Source organism: Phyllobates terribilis, unplaced genomic scaffold, assembly GCF_046119375.1.
Source record: "Phyllobates terribilis strain yellow unplaced genomic scaffold, ASM4611937v1 Scaffold_4__5_contigs__length_816908805, whole genome shotgun sequence".
NCBI lineage: Eukaryota > Metazoa > Chordata > Amphibia > Anura > Dendrobatidae > Phyllobates > Phyllobates terribilis.
Genome location: NW_027362764.1, coordinates 558,503,608 through 558,525,064, shown reverse-complemented (window position 1 = coordinate 558,525,064; position 21,457 = coordinate 558,503,608). Strand labels below are relative to the sequence as shown.

Sequence of the window (21,457 nt, the reverse complement as noted above, 5' to 3'; positions counted from 1 at the left end):
TCAGTCAGATCAGTCAGTCCTGTCGGATCGATCAGTCAGTCAGTCCTGTCAGATCAGTCAGTCAGTCAGATCAGTCAGTCCTGTCGGATCGATCAGTCAGTCAGTCCTGTCAGTCCTGTCAGATCAGTCAGTCCTGTCAGATCAGTCAGTCCTGTCAGATCAGTCAGTCCAGTCAGATCAGTCAGTCCTGTCGGATCGATCAGTCAGTCAGTCCTGTCAGATCAGTCAGTCCTGTCGGATCGATCAGTCAGTCAGTCCTGTCAGATCAGTCAGTCCTGTCAGATCAGTCAGTCAGTCAGTCCTGTCAGATCAGTCAGTCCTGTCAGATCAGTCAGTCCAGTCAGATCAGTCAGTCCAGTCAGATCAGTCAGTCAGTCAGATCAGTCAGTCCTGTCGGATCGATCAGTCAGTCAGTCCAGTCAGATCAGTCAGTCAGTCAGATCAGTCAGTCCTGTCGGATCGATCAGTCAGTCAGTCCTGTCAGATCAGTCAGTCCTGTCAGATCAGTCAGTCCTGTCAGATCAGTCAGTCAGTCAGTCCTGTCGGATCGATCAGTCAGTCAGTCCTGTCAGTCCTGTCAGATCAGTCAGTCCTGTCAGATCAGTCAGTCTGTCAGTCTGTCAGATCAGTCAGTCTGTCAGATCAGTCAGTCTGTCAGATCAGTCAGTCTGTCAGATCAGTCAGTCTGTCAGATCAGTCAGTCCTGTCAGATCAGTCAGTCCTGTCAGATCAGTCAGTCCTGTCAGATCAGTCAGTCCTGTCAGATCAGTCAGTCCTGTCAGATCAGTCAGTCCTGTCAGATCAGTCAGTCCTGTCAGATCAGTCAGTCCTGTCAGATCAGTCAGTCCTGTCGGATCGATCAGTCAGTCAGTCCTGTCGGATCGATCAGTCAGTCAGTCCTGTCGGATCGATCAGTCAGTCAGTCCTGTCGGATCGATCAGTCAGTCAGTCCTGTCAGATCAGTCAGTCCTGTCAGATCAGTCAGTCAGTCAGTCCTGTCGGATCGATCAGTCAGTCAGTCCTGTCAGTCCTGTCAGATCAGTCAGTCCTGTCAGATCAGTCAGTCTGTCAGTCTGTCAGATCAGTCAGTCCTGTCAGATCAGTCAGTCCTGTCAGATCAGTCAGTCCTGTCGGATCGATCAGTCAGTCAGTCCTGTCGGATCGATCAGTCAGTCAGTCCAGTCAGATCAGTCAGTCCTGTCAGATCAGTCAGTCTGTCAGTCTGTCAGATCAGTCAGTCTGTCAGATCAGTCAGATCAGTCAGTCCTGTCAGATCAGTCAGTCCTGTCAGATCAGTCAGTCCTGTCAGATCAGTCAGTCCTGTCAGATCAGTCAGTCCTGTCAGATCAGTCAGTCCTGTCAGATCAGTCAGTCCTGTCAGATCAGTCAGTCCTGTCAGATCAGTCAGTCCTGTCAGATCAGTCAGTCCTGTCAGATCAGTCAGTCCTGTCAGATCAGTCAGTCCTGTCAGATCAGTCAGTCCTGTCAGATCAGTCAGTCCTGTCAGATCAGTCAGTCCTGTCAGATCAGTCAGTCCTGTCAGATCAGTCAGTCCTGTCAGTTCAGTCAGTCCTGTCAGATCAGTCAGTCAGTCAGTCCTGTCGGATCGATCAGTCAGTCAGTCCTGTCAGTCCTGTCAGATCAGTCAGTCCTGTCAGATCAGTCAGTCCTGTCAGATCAGTCAGTCCTGTCAGATCAGTCAGTCCTGTCGGATCGATCAGTCAGTCAGTCCTGTCGGATCGATCAGTCAGTCAGTCCAGTCAGATCAGTCAGTCCTGTCAGATCAGTCAGTCAGTCAGATCAGTCAGTCTGTCAGTCTGTCAGATCAGTCAGTCCTGTCAGATCAGTCAGTCCTGTCAGATCAGTCAGTCCTGTCAGATCAGTCAGTCCTGTCGGATCGATCAGTCAGTCAGTCTGTCAGTCTGTCAGATCAGTCAGTCCTGTCAGATCAGTCAGTCCTGTCAGATCAGTCAGTCCTGTCAGATCAGTCAGTCCTGTCAGATCAGTCAGTCCTGTCAGATCAGTCAGTCCTGTCAGATCAGTCAGTCCTGTCAGATCAGTCAGTCCTGTCAGATCAGTCAGTCCTGTCAGATCAGTCAGTCCTGTCAGATCAGTCAGTCCTGTCAGATCAGTCAGTCCTGTCAGATCAGTCAGTCCTGTCAGATCAGTCAGTCCTGTCAGTTCAGTCAGTCCTGTCAGATCAGTCAGTCAGTCAGTCCTGTCGGATCGATCAGTCAGTCAGTCCTGTCAGTCCTGTCAGATCAGTCAGTCCTGTCAGATCAGTCAGTCCTGTCAGATCAGTCAGTCCTGTCAGATCAGTCAGTCCTGTCGGATCGATCAGTCAGTCAGTCCTGTCGGATCGATCAGTCAGTCAGTCCAGTCAGATCAGTCAGTCCTGTCAGATCAGTCAGTCAGTCAGATCAGTCAGTCTGTCAGTCTGTCAGATCAGTCAGTCCTGTCAGATCAGTCAGTCCTGTCAGATCAGTCAGTCCTGTCAGATCAGTCAGTCCTGTCGGATCGATCAGTCAGTCAGTCCTGTCGGATCGATCAGTCAGTCAGTCCAGTCAGATCAGTCAGTCCTGTCAGATCAGTCAGTCTGTCAGTCTGTCAGATCAGTCAGTCCTGTCGGATCGATCAGTCAGTCAGTCCTGTCAGTCCTGTCAGATCAGTCAGTCCTGTCAGATCAGTCAGTCCTGTCAGATCAGTCAGTCTGTCAGTCTGTCAGATCAGTCAGTCCTGTCAGATCAGTCAGTCCTGTCAGATCAGTCAGTCCTGTCAGATCAGTCAGTCCTGTCGGATCGATCAGTCAGTCAGTCCTGTCGGATCGATCAGTCAGTCAGTCCTGTCGGATCGATCAGTCAGTCAGTCCTGTCGGATCGATCAGTCAGTCAGTCCTGTCGGATCGATCAGTCAGTCAGTCCTGTCGGATCGATCAGTCAGTCAGTCCTGTCGGATCGATCAGTCAGTCAGTCCTGTCGGATCGATCAGTCAGTCAGTCCTGTCGGATCGATCAGTCAGTCAGTCCTGTCGGATCGATCAGTCAGTCAGTCCTGTCGGATCGATCAGTCAGTCAGTCCTGTCGGATCGATCAGTCAGTCAGTCCTGTCGGATCGATCAGTCAGTCCTGTCGGATCGATCAGTCAGTCAGTCCTGTCGGATCGATCAGTCAGTCAGTCCTGTCGGATCGATCAGTCAGTCAGTCCTGTCGGATCGATCAGTCAGTCCTGTCAGATCAGTCAGTCCTGTCAGGTCAGTCAGTCCTGTCAGGTCAGTCAGTCCTGTCAGATCAGTCAGTCCTGTCAGATCAGTCAGTCCTGTCAGATCAGTCCAGTCAAAAAATAATAAAATGGCCCGTCAGACTTATACCGCAGAGGAGGTGTATGCCCTGCTGTGTTCTGACACTGATGACAGCGCAATCTCAGATGGAGATGTGGATTTTGAGGGCTTTAGTAGCGGCGACACTGAGAGCTCAGAAATAAGCAGTGATTCTGTTCCATCCTCAAGCCCAAGGACCAGTACAACAATAGGGGCAAATAGCGCTACTGGAGAAACGTCTCAAAATCAGGGAACACTGCCCAGTACAAGCGCTGTCCCTGCTACTAGTGAATTGGCGCACGCCAGTGTACAAGGGGCTTTGCCACATGATCTAGCATTTCCCAGATGGGAGGCTTCGGATTCGGCTGCTCCATTCAGCCCTGATTTCAACGCCATTCCTGGTATAAATGTGGAGGTGGAAGATTTTGGACCAACTCATTTTTTTAATTTGTTTTTTACAGACAGCTTGCTAGAGCATATTGTCGTGCAAACAAATTTATATGCATCCCAATTCATAAGCCAGAATCCCCGATCTTACTATGCTAGGGCAAATTTATGGACACCAACTAATGTCCCGGAAATAAAAAAATTTTTAGGACTTACATTTGCCATGGGGCTTGTTAAAAAACCGAGCATTCGATCCTACTGGTCCAACCACCCTGTTCAAGCCACCCCTATGTTTTCAGTCGTTCTGCCTAGGACCCGTTATGAAATGATCATGCAGTTTTGGCATTTTAACGACAATATTTAATGCCTGCCCAGAAATGCCCCAGAACATGACAGGTTATATAAAATTAGACCCATCATTGAAAATTTGTCAGAAAAATTCTTAAACCTCTACACTCCAACACAAAATATTTCTATAGATGAGTCCCTTGTAAAATTCAAAGGAAGACTGCACCTCAAGCAATTTATCCCATCTAAAAGGGCAAGGTTTGGAATAAAGATCTATAAAATGTGCGAAAATTCAACCGGATACACATCCGCTTTCCGCATATATGAGGGGAAAGATAGCCAACTAAACCCACCAGGATGCCCTACTTATCTGGGGACATCTGCAAAAATTGTTTGGGAGCTGATAAGTCCATTTTTTCAAAAAGGCTACAATCTATATGTGGACAATTATTACACCAGCATACCCCTATTTAAAAGTCTGGTTGAACACAACATCGGGGCTTGTGGGACCATCCGTAAAAACCGTCAGGGGTTTCCACAACCATTGGTCAACCAAACGTTTCAAAAGGGGCAGTCAGGGGCTGTACGCAACGGAGAGCTGCTTGCCCTGAAATATAGGGATAAGAGGGATATTTTTGTCCTCAGCTCGATCCACACAGATGCCACAAGGGCCACTGTAGAACTAGAATCCACCACTCCGAAGCAAAAACCTGTGTCAGTCATTGACTACAACAAACACATGGGGGGTGTGGAGCTTGCAGACCAGGTTCTACAGCCATACCAGGTATCAAGAAAGTCCTATACCTGGTATAAAAAGTTGGTTATTTGTTTCAGGTGGCCACATACAATTCTTTTGTGTTGTACAAAAAAGCAGGAAATTCAGATCCTTTTCTTGATTATCAAGAAAAGGTAATTGAAAATCTTGTCTTTCAAAGTGTTAGCCCCGCTCATCCATTAGAATCTGAGGATGTGAAAAGACTCACTGAGCGACATTTTATTGCACTTATTCCAGCAACGGAAACAAGAAGGAACCCCCAGAAAAGATGTCGTGTATGTACTAAGAGAGGAATGAGGCGTGATACCCGCTACTATTGCCCACAATGCCCATCATTGCCAGCCTTATGCGTCACTGACTGCTTTAAAATATTCCACACAGAACCACGTTTTTAAACTGTAAAAATGTATCCCAATTTGTCATTCAAACATTTGGTTCATTTAGTGAATGACACATTCGAGTAGAGCTCACTTAATTTCCAGGGGGGGGGTTCTCCAGAATCTAAACCTTCCATTGCGTGCTTGTTTCTGGAAATCATCCATTGAGTTAAAATGGTCACTAAACCCATAGATGAATTCCCAGAGGGGTGTCATTTCCAAAATGGGGTCACTTCAGGGGGGATTCTTTAGCTCTGGTACTCTGAAAAGTGCCAGAACAGCATAATCCCCCCTGAAGTGACCCCATTATGGAAATGACACCTCTGTGGGAATTCATCTATGGGTTTAGTGACCATTTACCTATCTACTTATTTTCCCACCACTAGATTAATTTATACAGAGGAGTAGATTGTAAAATTCGGTCACTTGTTGTGGGTTTCCTCTGTTTAGGCACCTCAGGGGCTCTCCAAATGCAACATGGCGTCCGCTATCCATTCCAGTCAAATTTCCATTCCAAAAGTCAAATGGCGCTCCTTACCTTCCGAGCCATGCCGTGCGCCCAAACAGTGGCTTTGCACCACATATGGGGTATCAGCGTGCTCAGGAGAAATTGCACAACACATTTTGGGGTCCATTTTTTCTGTCTGCCCTTGTGAAAATTAAAAATTTGAGGCTAAAGTAGCAGTTTTGTGTTAAAAATGTGTTTTTTTATTTTCACACTTCAACATTATAAAATTCTGTGAAGCCCCTGGGGGTTCAAGGTGCTCACCACACATCTAGATAAGTTCCTTGAGGGGTCTAGTTTCCAAAATGGGGTCACTTGTTGGGGGTTTCCTCTGTTTAGGCACCTCAGGGGCTCTCCAAATGCAACATGGCGTCCGCTATCGATTCCAGTCAAATTTCCATTCCAAAAGTCAAATGGCGCTACTTACCTTCCAAGCCATGCCGTGCGCCCAAACAGTGGCTTTGCACCACATATGGGGTATCAGCGTGCTCAGGAGAAATTGCACAACACATTTTGGGGTCCATTTTTTCTGGCTGCCCTTGTGAAAATTAAAAATTTGAGGTTAAAGTAGCAGTTTTGTGAAAAAAAGGTAAATGTTCATTGTTTTCTTCCACAATGTGTGTGTGTGTGTGTCCGGGATTGGCACAGCTACAGCCACAAAATTTTGCACAGTCACACGTCTGGACCCCGGGAGCGTCATAGGCTATGTTGTGAGGCGAAATTTTAATCCCGCATGTTCCAATTCACCAAACAATTTTGTCGCTATCTACATAATGGGGAAAAAGTGAAAGGAAAAGTGTTGGAGGCAAATTGACAGCTGCCACATGTGAACAAGTGAGAATTAAAGAATGAGAGCGATGGCGCCTAAGAGTATATACCGTACAGTTGCTAAGGTGGGGCCCCGACATGGGATACTCATACTCACCACACACGGGGATATGAACACACACAAAATGCGCCACACACTACCACGTGCTTGAACACCTATACCACCCTCAGCACACACAAAACTCATCTCACAAAGATTTATCAGGCTGCCAATAGCAACCAATCACAGCTCAGCTTCTATTTTGCTACAGTTAATTAATCTGAGCTGTGATTGGTTAATATAGGCAACAATGGACATTCTCAGTATAACAGAGCTTGTGTAAGGTAATAAGATGTCAGTTAGGGTGTGTTGGTGGAAAGGCTGATGTCCGTCACATTACTTCTATGTGAGAGGATATAGAAACTGCCAGTTACAGACTATTTTTACCACAATAATGCCTCATAAGAAAAGGAATTTCATTGCATGAATGTCAGCTGATGCGAAAAGAAAAGCTGCATTATGGGCCAATGAAAAATGTGAAGACCGAGAAACAAGGCTGATTCACATGAGAACAGCAGCTGCTTCCTCAAGAGCCAATGAACTTTCTGAGCAGAGGGAAGCGAGGCTTGCAGACATGAAAACAAGAGCTGCTTCCTCAAGGGCCAATGAACTTTCTGAGGAGAGGGAAGCGAGGCTTGCAGACATGAAAACAAGAGCGGCTTCCTCAAGGGCCAATGAACTTTCTGAGGAGAGGGAAGCGAGGCTTGCAGACAAGAGAACAAGAACTGCTTCCTCAAGAGCCAATGAACTTTCTATCTATTTGTTTTGTGGTTTTTGTGTGGAGAATAAATTTTTGTTAAATTCTATTTTGCTAACAGCAGTTATTAACCCGGGCGAAGCCGGGTAGTACAGCTAGTGTACTATATAGCGAGATAAAGAAAAACTTAGTCCTGGTCTGTCCTAGTACATTTGACATATCAGAAGTCCATGCAAAGAAGTGTGACCACAGAAGGGAAAAAAAGCCAGGAGTAGAATTTCTAAAAGCAATAAATCTCCAGCTGATTCCCCATCATGAACTTAATGTAATGGGGACATTAAATTATAGTTGTGATACACACAACACACACACTTCCATCTTGATTTCTCAGCTAGGCAGTGGAGTAACAGCTAATGTACAATACATATAAACAAGTACTCTATAAATGAAGAATTCAACTATCCCTCTGCAAAAGCGAATCAGAAACCAGTCACTGTTGTAGACCAAACCTTTTAGAATTTGTGTGAGCATTTCTTGGCCATTATATAGCATTTTATAGAAGGGCGCATATTTTTTAACTAGGATAATCCAGTGTGAAAGTGGTGGGGTCAAAATTCAACATCCATGAAATATTTATCACTTTCCGTGTACAGAAAAAGAATATGGTTTAACAGTTGCTTAGAGAAATGTAAAAATGTTATTTTGTGTTTTTTTGAATAGCACAACCTTAGACCAGACCACATGCATTTAACACAACAATTATTTTTGCATGTGATATTTTTGTTATCTTACTATCAAATCAATTAATCTAGCAATTTTATACTAAAATAGTTTCTGCCATAAACAGCAAGAAACCAGAGACAGACATGTACGGTAGCCTAAGACGCCTATTTGAGCAACTAATGAATATCAAGTGTGAGGTAGCACATCCAGTGAAATTATCCTTTTATTAGCCCATGCGACTTTTCTGCTCCAGTGAGCTTGAGTAAAAAGGTTAATTTACTGGATGTGCTGCCTCACACTTCACATTTATTGGTAGTTAGTGACTGTTGGATCAAGTCCATAGAGGCGTGCACCCCTTATATCAAATTGTCCATGCTGCTTTCCTTTTAGTTATTTGCACAACTACATTCAACATGCAGAGGTGACTATGGGAAAGATTCATCAAAGCGTTTGACAGAAAAGTGGCATTAATCTCTTTTAAAAGTCACAACATTTTTGCAGAGCATAGACAAAAATGTGTTTGTGGGTTTTGTTTTGTTTTTTATTATAATTTTTGGGGGGTGTTTTCCACTAGTTTCAGACCTTGAGAGGAGACTGGGTGTGATTACACCAACCAGTGGAATTCATTGAAGGTGGTGAAATACAATTAAGCTGGAAATATTGCAGTCCATGAATGGAGTAATGTTTCTGACAAGGAACACACCACTAAGATGATGCACCAAATTCATTAATGATGTGCACCTGTTAATGAATTTCTCATTTTATTTTTGCATGCCCCTCATTAAGACTAACGTACCAAACGCCGATCTAAAGGAATCTGAGCCATAGGTCTCAATGTACTTATGTATGCAGATCCTTTAATGGATACACACCTAAATACAGTTCCTACCTCTATATACTACGCTCCACAGAAGGTGGCTGCTGTACACAAAAGCAGGAGTTATTCAAATATGTATACATAGACAAAATCAGGGTACGGGTGCATATAAATGCAAGCGAAGTGTACATACCATATTTTTCGGACTATAAGACGCACCGGACCATAAGACGCACCTAGGTTTTAGAGGATGAAAAAAAATGTAAGCAAAAAATGTGGTCATGATGCCCTGTCAAGGGGGAGGGGGGTCTTCTGCTGACACTGGTATAGGCGTAATGTCCCCCAATTCTATTAATATTCCCCATCCTGGTATATATTGCCCCTTCCTTCCTATTATACGTTGCCCTCATCCCCATCCTGATATGCATGGCCCCCCTCATCCCTCTTCCTGGTATGTATTGCTCCCTTCATCCTGGTTATGCATAGCCCCCATCATACCTCTTCCTTCCTAGTATGTATGGCACCCATCATACCTCTTCCTTCCTAGTATGTATGGCACCCATCATACCTCTTCCTTCCTGGTATGTATGGCACCCATCATACCTCTTCCTTCCTGGTATGTATGGCAGTCCTGATCCCCATCACGCTACACAAAAAAATAAACTATTATACTTACCTGCTCTCTTCTCCAGCGCTGCGTCCTGCTCTACTCCCGACACTGATCTCACTGTGAGCCGCACATGACATAACTGCCATGCGCCTCACACTGAGATACTCTGCCGGAATAGTCACTGCTCCCCACGCCGGGACTGTGTGCGTGGGGAGCAGTGACAATTCACTCTCCTTAATAGCGCGCACACTATAGCCACAGCCCGGCTCCTGCTGCCGCTCTGCGGTCTGTGTGCCAGCTATTAAAGACCATGACTATTCACTACAACCCATGGGCTTGGGGAGCAGTGAATATTCATTTTTTTAGCAGCTGGCACAGTGTAGGATGCAGCAGCAGTCCTAATTTTTCATGAAGGCCTCTAGCGGTATCCCATGAGCTAGTTATTTAGATTGGGGCATGTGGCCTGTATAAAGACACGAGAAATATGTCTAAAAATTTTGGTCTCTGATTTTTTTGCCCAAATAAGTGAAGAGGAGGCAGCCAACCCTACCTGTAACTGAGACTGTTTTGACCGCTCCAGTGAAAGGGAAAATATGTTGTAACGTAGTTCAAAAATGTGAAAATCCCTATCTATCGCACAAAAAAATAATAGAAAGTTTAGTCAACACAAGTGCCAAATTTTTTTATTTTTTTTTATCAATATAAAGTATTTGATAGAAAATTAAGTACAGTATTAGGCTACGTATCCACTATGAGCTTTTGGTGAGTTTTTGACGCTGCAGAATTTCTGCATCTATTATTTACCGTATTTTGCAGATTGAGACGTACCCCAAATTTTGGGATCTAAAATAGGAAAAAAAACATTTTTTAATAAAAATGGTGATCTTATAATTCGTTTTAACAGTAGCTTACTTGGGGGGCAGCCACCTTTTTCTCACAAATTTAGTAGAAAAAAAAGTGCATTTTATAATCCGAAAAATACGGTAAATTAGGAAACTGGTGCATCAAAATCGCACCAAAAGCTCATCATGGAAACTAAGCCTTGAAGGGTAGAGTAATTGTTATAACATATATGCACCTTGCATTCTTAATTGCACATTCAAGACCTTGAATAATTTGTGTATTTTTTTCAACTAAGGGCATCAAAGATCAAAGCGAGTGGGCAAAAATTTCATCTGAAACCTTAGCGAAGATGGAAGATAAAGTAAAGCCAAGGAAGAGATCTGGCTCTGAGGCATCTACTCTAAAACCGCCGTATGTAAAAATGTCTTTCGTTATGAAGAGTGTTCTGTAATTCAAGTATAGGTTACTAATGTACATTACATAATGTACATGATCAACCAGCTTCATGCATTCCTGGGCTCTCTCCATATAGTTACTAGTGTAACACGTCAGCACAAGACCCATAAATAAAGCAATTTGAATTATATTTCTTGTCTGTTATAAGTGGCTATTTTGATTAACAAGCCAATGCATTATCATACATTCATATGCACTTTTCTTTATTATATGTACTAGGCAAGATGAGGCGGTTCGGGGAGTTTTTGCATCTGAGGATTTGTATACCTTTCCTTCTACACTTGTTGGGGAATCCAGCACACTGAAAGTAAATTTAAGAAACAATTCTTTTGCAACGTATTCAGTAAGTGTTGTACTTTTCCTTATATTAGATCAGATAGCCAAAAAAATGTAAAACCTTTTTAGAGTACATTTCTTCAGCAGTCACGGACACCAATTTCAAATCTACAAATATAAGTAATTTCACAATTGTGATTTGCTTTTTCCTTCTTATTTTTGTCCAATAGTTTACTTTTTTAGTTTTCATTCTTGTGTCCTTAAACTTGTATTAAAATTGATTTATGTTATCTTGTTGTGTGACAGTCACTTAACACAAGCGCAGGAGATAATTCACACTGGTGGCTATGCCTGGTAAAAAATAAATTTGAACCTCTATCAATTAAATAGGCCTTTTTGAGGCTGGTTTCACATATCTGTATTTCGCTGTCAGAGTAAGGACCCCAACACACAAGCTTCATGTATGACTTATAAGGATATTGAGTTTGAGTCAGGGAACTCTGTGCCAGTGAAAACAAGTCTAAGAGAACTCCTTTTTTTTTTTTTTTTCATATATGTAACTTATTTTCTTTATCGCATCATTGGGGGACACAGGTAACTATGGGCGTGTGCTACTGTCGCTAGGAGGCTGACACTATGCTAGAAAAAAAGGGTTAGCTCCTCCTCCGCAGTACGCACCCACTGACTGGCGCGTAGTGTCAGTAGGAGGCGGACCTGGATCTCACCCCAGATCCATTTTTTCTTTTTCAGGTACCCTGTTGTAGTTTATTAATCTTTTCGCTTTTCTTTTTCAGATTCTTTCTTCCCAGGGTAGCAGGGTGAAAAATCTCACCCTGTTTTCCCGCATAGGTGTGCCAGAGAGAGCAATGTGGTGTCACCCACATCGCCAACTCTCACCCTGCGAGGCAGGACCCCCCCCCCCCCCCCCTGTCACCCATCGGTGCTCAGGAGGTCCAGGAGAAGATCAATCCTGCCTCATATCCCAGCCCTCTCCTCGGAGCGGGCTGGGAGGAAGATGGGGCCACTTGTGGCCTTTTCCCTTCACAGGGGTTGATCCCGTCTTCTGCACAGTCCAGTACTGAGACCGTGCGGATGGACGCCATCCAGCGACAACCCACCCCCACCCTACCACCGGGGCTCCGGACGACGTCCACCGAAGTGAGAAGACTGTGAGAAGACCCAGAGAGGACCACAGACTCGGGTACCATGGCTCCCCTCCACCAACGCTGCGGCAGCATCAGGGCACCTCACCTCCCACAGCGACTAGTCGTCCGGTCCCCCACATCTCAGATCGCGGCAGCACTCCCAGACGCAGGCACCGCAAAGGGACCACCTGCCCCTCTGGTACCGTGGCTCCACCAACACCGCGGCAGCACCTTGGCACCTCACCTCCTGTAGCTGCTAGATGTCTGGCACCCCGCATCTCAGATCGCGGCGATGCACCCTGATGCAGGCACCCCAAAGGGCCCCCTCACTCCTCGCGGTCACGACCGTGCCCGCAAAATTTAGTTCCCGGCTTGCGGCCTACACTGAGACACGTCCCTCACATACGGCCGAGCTCAGAATCATGCACACGCCGGCCTATAGCAGTGCTCCCCCGCAGCGCAACGCCATCAGGCATTCCCCCGTGCGGGTTCAGCCTTAATCCCGCCCACCTCACCAGCATAACGGCTGTAACCACACCCCTTCCTTTGTCCACAAGAAGTCAGGGCAACCATGAGGGAGGGGAAAAAGGCCAGGGGGTGTACCTTACAAACGTAATATCTCCCTGTAAGGTAACACCCCTTTTTGAGCAAGTTTAGTACCCTAATTCCCTGCCTCCCAGTCATTGCCTGCGCTGCTGGACTAAGCCGCACATCTGCTGACCGGCTGGACACAGCTAACCCGCTGAAGAGCACCAACTTCACCGGGGAAAGTCGTTATACCTGATGGGACCCTCTCATCTGACCGGGTAGGCTCTGTCCGGGCTGTATATCTTACAGCATTAGCCTCCTTCTGCAGTATCCACCAGCTATATGATCAGGCCCTGGCAGCCCCTCTTCCGTCCCTCTCCCAACATAGTACTCTAACATAGTACACTACGCCTGCGTCCTGTGTACTAAGAAGTGGTCCACAGGCCAGGCCTCTGCTTTCTGTCCAGCCTGCAGCCCTTACACCATGTCTTCAGATCAGGAGTCCCCCGCAGCCCAGGAAAGCAACCAACTCCCCCCTCCGGAGTGGGCCATTGCCTTTTCTCACTCCTTGTCAGACCTCACCACAAAGTTTCACAATCCCTGGTCCAAGTCATGGAGCGTTTGCCCGCATCAACTGCAGCTTCCACCTCTGCGAGCGGGGCTCAACACGACACACAGGCACCCAGCCACCGTGCTCACACGAACAGAACACTGGTCAGGCCGAGGAAGCAGACTCTCTCTCCCCCTTCCTTCAGGTCCCCGTCATCACCCGCGTCCCCCATGCTGCCCTCAGCCCTATCTCCCCTGGAGGAATCACCCGGCTCCATTCCGGAGTCTGACTCAGAATCCGACACAGACCATAGACCCAAAAGGCAGGACATGATTGACAGCTGGGAGCATCCTGACAAGCTCTTCCCAGGAAAGCAGCAGCTTGACATCCTATTTCCCTTCATCCCTGAACTAGTCAATCGGTGGTCCGAGTCCCCTTCCGTCGACCCTCCAGTATCTCGCCTCTCCTCCAAGACCATTCTATCGCAACCCGACGGGTCAACCCTTAAGGATAGCGCAGACATGCAGGTGGAATCACTAGCTAAGTCGGCATACGAGTTCTCAAGGGCTTCCCTTTGTTCTGTCTTCGCCTCCGCCTGGGTAGCCAAATCCATTTCCGCCTGGGCAAAGACCCTGCACCAGGGCCTTAACGCTTCAGCCCCCACAGAAGATATGGCGGATCTAGCTGACCAAATTGCGCACGCTGGAAAGTACCTCTTAACTGCTTCCCTAGACGCAGCCAACTGCTCAGCCCGGGTCAGCAGTAATACCGTAGCCATACCCAGGATCCTGTGGCTCAAGGCCTGGAACACTGACCCTCAGTCCAAAAAATCCCTCACCAATTTCCCCTTTCAAGGCTCTCGCCTGTTCGGGACTAAACTAGATCAGCTCATCTCCGACGCAAAGGGGGAAAAAAAAGCACCTCCCTCCCCCAGCCTAAGCCCAAACGTCTGTTCAACCCCAGACTGACCCCCCAATTTTGCCCCTTTGCTTCCCCCAGGCTCCAGACCTACAGGACCGTCATCCAACACAGAGGAAGAAGAAAGCCTTCTTCCAAACCCGCCCCGGCCTGGCGCAGACAGGGTCCCACTAACAAGACCTCACGACCCCGACCCAACAAATTCTCCTCCACATGACTTGCCACACTCACCTGGGACTCCTCCAAGGGTGAGCGGCCATCTCTTCCTCTTCCAGGATGCCTGGCTAGCGGCAGTCGACGACGCCTGGGTCAGAGAGCGAGTCTCCACAGGATACAAAATAGAATTCTCCACCCTTCTGCACAACCATTTTTTCTTGTCCAGTTCTCCAAGGGACGAGGCCCACTTTTCAGGTTTTTTCGAGGCCTTCAATTCTCTCCTGGCATCAGGAGTCATTATCCCCATATCCTCAAAACAGCGCTTCATGGGTTTCTATTCCAACCTATTCGTAGTCCCAAAGAAGGATGGATCGTTCCACCCGATCTTGGACCTCCAAGCTCCTAAACCACCAGGTTCGACTCAGTCATTTCAGGATGGAATCTCTCCGGTGATCTCTTCCATGGAACCCGAAGAGTTCCTTTCCTTAGTTGACATCCAAGATGCCTACCTCCACATCCCTACTTGCCAGTCTCATCAGAGATTCCTTTGGTTTGCGACCCAAATCAATCACTACCAGTTCTCAGCCCTTCCGTTCGGGTTAGCCTCGGCTCCCAGGGTATTCACCAAGGTGATGGCTACTGTCATGGCCATCCTCCACTTCAAGGGAATCCTCTTCATTCCCTACTTGGACGACCTATTGATTAAGGGGCCGTCCTACAAAGACTGATATCACAGCCTAAAGATCACCCTCGATACTCTCTCTCGGCTCGGCTGGATCGTGAACAGGGACAAGTCCTCCCTCACCTCTTGCCAGCACCTGACCTTCCTAGGCATGGTGTTCGACACCTCCCGGGCCAAGATTCTACTCCCAGAGAACAAGATCACGGATCTCAGAAGAAACATCTGTGCGTTAACACTCAGCTCTGCCTCTGCGACTCTGCATACGAGTCCTGGGGAAAATGGTCACGGCCATGGAAGCCATTCCATTTGGCCAGTTTCATACCCACCCACTCCAGTTAGCCCTTCTCTCAGCATGGGACAGGAAAACATCCTCCCTAGATCGTCCCATTCTACTACCTCCACGCGTCAGACAATCCCTGACTTGGTGGACCCTCTCACCTTCAATCTGCCAGGGGAGATCCTTCCCCTCAGTTGCCGAGTAGTCACGACATATGCCAGCCTCCTCTGATGGGGAGTGGTCTTCCATCATCATACTGTTCAGGGGCGCTGGAATGTCGAAGAGACGTCCCTTCCCATCAACCTGCTGGAAATTAGGGCCATCTACCTCTCTCTCCGGCATTGGCAGAACCTTCTTGCAGGTCAACCAGTCCAGATCCAGTCCGACAACGCCACGGCCGTGGCGTACATAAATCAGGGCGGCACCCGAAGCAGGTCCGTCCACTCAGAAGTCTCACGGATCCTCCTCTGGGCCGTACGCCATGTGCCCGCAATATCAGCAGTCCACATACCAGGGGTAGAATGCTGGGCCGCAGACTTCCTAAGCCGATAGAACCTATCCTCAGGCGAGTGGTCTCTACACCCAGAAGTGTTCAACCAAATCTGTCAAAAGTGGGGCACCCCCGACGTCGATCTAATGATGTCATGGGCGAATCACAAGGTCCCTCACTTCGTAGCCAGGTCCCGAGACCCTCAAGCGATCGCTTGCGATGCCCTAGTCATTCCGTGGGCTCAGTTCTGCCAACCTTACCTCTTCCCACCCCTTCCACTGATCCCCAGGATTATCAAGAAGATCAAGCTGGAAAGGGTTTCGGCCCTCCTCATGGCCCCAGACTGGCCCAGGAGAGCCTGGTATGTGTAACTCGTCAATCTACTGTCAGACGCCCCCTGGAAGCTTCCAGAACGCTCAGATCTCATTTCTCAAGGCCAATCTGCCAACCGAATTCTCGTTATCTCAATTTAATGGTATGGTCATTAGCATGGTGCTGAAACAAGCGGGCTTCTCCCCTCAGGTCATACAAACCATCAGCAAGAAAACCCGCCTCATCTTGCATCTATTATCGGACCTGAAAAGTCTTCTTCAGATACTGCGAAGACAGACAGTTAGCCCCCATGTCTTTCTCACTGCCTACCATCCTGGCCTTTCTCCAAGCAGGATTCCGCATCGGTCTATCCCGCAGCACTCTCAAGGGTCAGGTCTCCGCCTTCTCAATACTGTTTCAACGTAACCTAGCAGCTAAACCTGAAGTCAAAACATTCCTACAAGGGGTGGCCCACCTAGCCCCACCATACCGCTACTCAGTAGATCCCTGGCACCTCAATCTAGTGTTAGGAGCCCTCCAGGCACCCCCCCCCTTTGAACCTATCCAACAAATCACCACATCCTTCCTTCCCGGGAAAGTCGCATTACTAATAGCCATCACATCCATTAGGAGAGTCTCTGAGCTGGCAGCTCTCTCCTGTCGCGCCCCGTTCCTCATCATTCACCAGGACAAGGTGGTTCTTAGACCAATACTGTCATTCTTACCCAAGGTGGTCTCCGCCTTCCACCTAAACGAGGACATCGTCCTACCGTCCTTTTGCCCCTCACCCACACATCCTCTTGAAAAGACCATGCACAGCCTGGACTTGGTCAGGGCGTTGCGTTGCTACCTCACAAGATCAGCTTCCTTCAGGCGCTCTGACTCCCTATTCATTGTCCCTGAAGGCTGCCGCAAACGGCTACCTGCTTCCAAATCATGATCTCTCGATGGATCCGCTCGAGGATCCTGGAAGCTTACTTAATAAGGAAGAAAACCCCCTCAAGACGTAAGGGCCCACTCTTCCCGGGCAGTAGGAGCAGCCCGACACCAAGCCTCGGCCATGCAGGTTTGCAAGGTAGCTACCTGGTCGTCCCTCCATACGTTTACCAAATTCTATAAGGTTCACACCTACGCCTCGGCGGACGCAGGACTAGGTAGAAAGGTCCTGCAGGCGGTGATCGCCAACCCAATAAGCGTGGAATTCTGTTCCACCCCCTTTTGGGACTGCTTTTGGACGTCCCATAGTTACCTGTGTCTCCCAATGAAGCGATAAAGAAAGAGGGATTTTTGGTACTCACCGTAAAATCTCTTTCTTGGAGCCTTCATTGGGGGACACAGCACCCTCCCTATGTGCCTATATCTATGTCTGTTTCCAGGTGCCTTAACTGTGCCAGCCTATAGGCGCACGCTTAGTTCTTTTACCTTTACCATGTCATACTGACACACTTCTCCTACTGCTTTTCCTCAAACTGACGAGCTTCGCGCCAGTCGGTGGGTGCGTACTGCGGAGGAGGAGCTAACCCTTTTTTTCTAGCATAGTGTCAGCCTCCTAGCGACAGCAGCACACACCCATAGTTACCTGTGTAACCCAATGAAGGCTCCAAGAAAGAGATTTTAAGGTAAGTACCAAAAATCCCTCTATATTTAGCGCTTGTACATGTTCTAGAGATTGCTGGATCAGACGATGTACACCTGCAAACAGTCTCATCTCAGGCACCCTACATTAGCAGGAAAGGTGTGTCCGAGTACAGTTTAATATTTTTTCAATTGTTAGGGCTATAATGTGATTTTATTCTGCATGACATCTGCATGAAATGTTTACTAAGCATAATAATCAGCATGGGCGTGTGTTTAAAAGAAAAACGTCTTGTGTTAACTTCCAGCTGAGATTTGTAAGTCCAAAAGAGCCATTTCACATGAAGCATTCGAAGTATTCCCTTAGGTAAGTCAGTTTGTTCTTACTGTAAGTGTGATCCTAATAAATGTAATTAATAAAGATCAGACATCACCGGGACCTTTTCAAAACCTGAATTGCTTCCTTCTGTGACTCGAGATATTTTTGCTTCACATAAGGATAATGCATCCAGTGTTTGAGCTTTCTCCTGTGCTCTGCAGATAGCGGATTTCTTCTGTCATTTATGTAATGTAGTTTGCGTTACAGCACAGGATCTAATCATGATCTCAGTGATAAGTGATTGATCTACAATATGTTGATTCTGTGATGAAGAGGCCTGCTACCTGCATCTGGCTTTAAAGCTCGAAGGTGCTGCAGGGAAGAAATTACTCGTAATTTTTGAAAGAAGTTGTCCCAACATGACTGATCCTATTGGTGATGATGATTGGTGGTGTTTGTAGGCATGTAACATTGGATTTTACTAATACTCGTGAAGAATTTGCAGCTTGTATGAAGCTTGAATGTGCTTTAATTGTTTGTAGTGAAGGAATGACTGATAATAATCCAATATTTCAACCAAATGGTTTTTGTCAAGGATTTTGTATCGAAAACCAGAAGGAACAAAGAAAGAAAGAGGTTTCCTACCCAGCACCGATTCATCAATCTCCTTTTTTGTTTTATTGCTTGTTTATCCACTACTGAAACTATTAAACGCATCATACAAGTTTCACGTTTGCATTACAGTATTGTGCTGGGATACTCAGGCAATAAGTGTGCAAGGGAGAAGGCAGCAGGGTCTGGGAAGAAATCCCCACCTACTGTGGTAATTGTTTCCCCCCTCCCCTGCACGTCATAGTGCCCTGTGATGTGCAGTCGTCGCGGCCAGATCCTGCGCACTTCATTTTTTACAAAAGGAGACGTATTTTAGTAGGATACTCTTCCTGTTCTGTAGTGACCTCATTGTTATCACAGGCTGAATTACAATGACCGAGAAAACCAGACATTTTGACATGTCACAGAATATGCCTAGAAAGCTATCCTATAGATGACAGTGAGTTAGAATCTGTCTATTGCTGCCAATAGTGCATGTAGCTATTGTAAAATGTGTCTAAATGCTAAATAGAATATTAAAAAAAAAAACTATACACACAAAATAAAAACACATGACAAAAAGAACTATGTATCACTGTCTGTTTGTAATTATTACCAAATAGCTGCTACATTCCTTTTAAATTACAAAGACAAATTACCCCCATAAACTAACTATTAAAGTTTTTAATTAAAAGTGACAAAGTCTATATATATGAGATGGGAATAAACCTGCTAGCTAAAGCTGACTATACACATTAGATGGCTGTTGGCTGAGCAACAACCGATTCTCCCATACACAGGAGCGCTCTTGTGTTCTCTGAGACAGCCGCTGGCTGACATTTCGGTCAGCGACTTATCTCCGGGTTGTCCATGTGATCGGCAGTGCAAATCGGACATGGTCTCTCCAGACCATCAGTCACCCAACACCCCCATACACATTAGACCACTTGCCGTACATGTCGGTATCTGCCAACCTTAGTCTAATGTGTATAGAGGCCATAAGAGAAAATTGGTCTGAATCATCCTTAAATGCTGTCACCTGTAATAAATACTTAATCTATAGATGGGAATACAACTTTACATACAAACTAATCCCTGACCAGGCTAGGATTTTATCAATGACGCAGTAGTCTATGAATGATGACATTGCTATCATACAGGAATATTCATTAGTTTTACATTTCCCATCACTAGATCCCGTCAGAGCTTGAGTTGACATGGATCTGCATGCAAGGTCTGATAATGACCCTCATGTGGTTTATTAAAGTATCTGAGGTTTCTCATCCGTCACCTGCTCCATAATGTGGATCTGTTACCAGTACAGGTTATAATCTGTACTTTCAATCTAAGGGCACATTACTTTTTTTGTGCGGTGTTGGGTTAGTAGTATCGTGAAGCTGTTTTTCAATATACTGCACTTTTTGTCAGAACATTCTATACCTTTTTGCAGGTTTTGTATAAAATTTGTACATGCAGCTAAATAATGAAGAAATGGTCTCATGCAAGAGAAAGTGTTGAAGTGAAATATATTTTTTGATGAGCTAACTGAAGTTTTTTTTAAGTAAATATCTGTTGTGGATACTGTACATTATATAACCATTAAACTGTATTTTAGATTTAACTACTTTATTCATTTTTATAGAGCCCACCATTATATCAACCTGCCGGTGAAATTCAAGCCTACAGCCGCTGGCAAATTCGAAGGCCACCTTGTTGTTCAGACAGACGCCGGAGATATCTCTATTCAACTTGTTGGTGAAGCCCTGACTAAGTAAAACATGGATGGTCTATGGTGTGAAACACTACTATGCTGCTATGGAACATTTATAATGTCAAAGGGCTGCACACTAATTCTTTACATTTTCTGTCCGGTTGTTGGTTGATGAATGGTATTGCTGTGTTTTGATTAGTCCAAGCTCCACATTGTCATGTTTCAAACATTTAGTTTTCTTAACAAACAGCTTTTGATACCGTTCAGTAGCAGAAATATTCTAGCACTGCCGTTTGTAAATCACCAACACATTATGTGAACGGTATTCCTGACAGTATTCCTGACAGTGGTTACTTTTTTTGGATGACGAGCAAAATCTTTTGTGCCTGCTGGATTGCGCAGTGATCTTTTTACTTGGATATCTCTATGCCCAGACCGAATTTGCACCTTGCGATGTATAAATATCCTATTTAAAAGGAGCAAAACAATATAATTTGTTGAATGTGTTAATGGCTTGCCACGTTTTTCTGTATGAAAATTTCAATGCGGAGATGAGCTAAATATGCCTTTTCATTTTTTTTCCTCCCCAAGGAATTGAATTCACAATTTAAATGACTGTAAATCCTTGTGTATTTTTATATTGCTTGTTAAAAAAAAAATCCCTTTGTTTCAAATAGGGTGTATTTCTGTATTTATTTATTTTCACAAAATAAACTGTGTCTTTTCTATATCGCACATTTTCATTCTTGCTGTTTTTAGCTGCTTAAATAGACGCAGTGGTTCCTATATTCTTTGGCACATTTGATAACATTTTAGTCATTGCATTGGTAAAGTACTTTATTATTTATTATTATTGCACCATTAATTCCATGGCGCTTTACATGTAAAAAAAGGGGTATACATAGCAAACATCAAGTACTATAATTTGAACAAAAACGTGTCACCGACTGGTACAGGAGGAGAGCGGACACTGCCATGAGGTTTCACAATCTACGCAAAGTGATGTTTCCAGCTAAAAAATAACTCCAAAGTGTGGACCATTAGCGGTCTCCATTATGTCTAACCTGCTGTCCACTGTATGTGTAAATCAAGTGTAATATGTCTATAGAAACTTGGAGATGGAATATAGGAAGTGAAGATGAGCTGGTGTCTCTGCTTCAGCTCTTGTCTAATTCCAGAAATGCATAATAAAGATGAAATCTCAGTTTGGAGCAGGCAAGCCACCGGACAGTGACAGAAGCATTAAAGGGGTTCATGCTTTGAGAT

At 45.7% G+C, this 21,457-nt stretch overlaps 1 protein-coding gene across 2 annotated transcripts in view; it reads left to right on the top strand.

Moving 5' to 3' along the window:
- The window catches only part of CEP192 (centrosomal protein 192), a 203,644-nt gene extending 182,825 nt beyond the window's left edge, over positions 1 to 20,819 (top strand). The window contains exons 45-48 of one of the 2 annotated variants that reach the window (XM_073678986.1): positions 10,501 to 10,616; positions 10,881 to 11,004; positions 17,879 to 17,937; positions 20,123 to 20,819. In XM_073678986.1, the coding sequence (XP_073535087.1) occupies positions 10,501 to 10,616; positions 10,881 to 11,004; positions 17,879 to 17,937; positions 20,123 to 20,255 (432 nt within the window). In that variant the 3' untranslated portion in view covers positions 20,256 to 20,819. The remainder of the gene's footprint in view (positions 1 to 10,500; positions 10,617 to 10,880; positions 11,005 to 17,878; positions 17,938 to 20,122) is intronic. The other variant, XM_073678985.1, reaches the window with a different exon arrangement.
- The last annotated feature ends 638 nt before the right edge of the window (positions 20,820 to 21,457 follow it).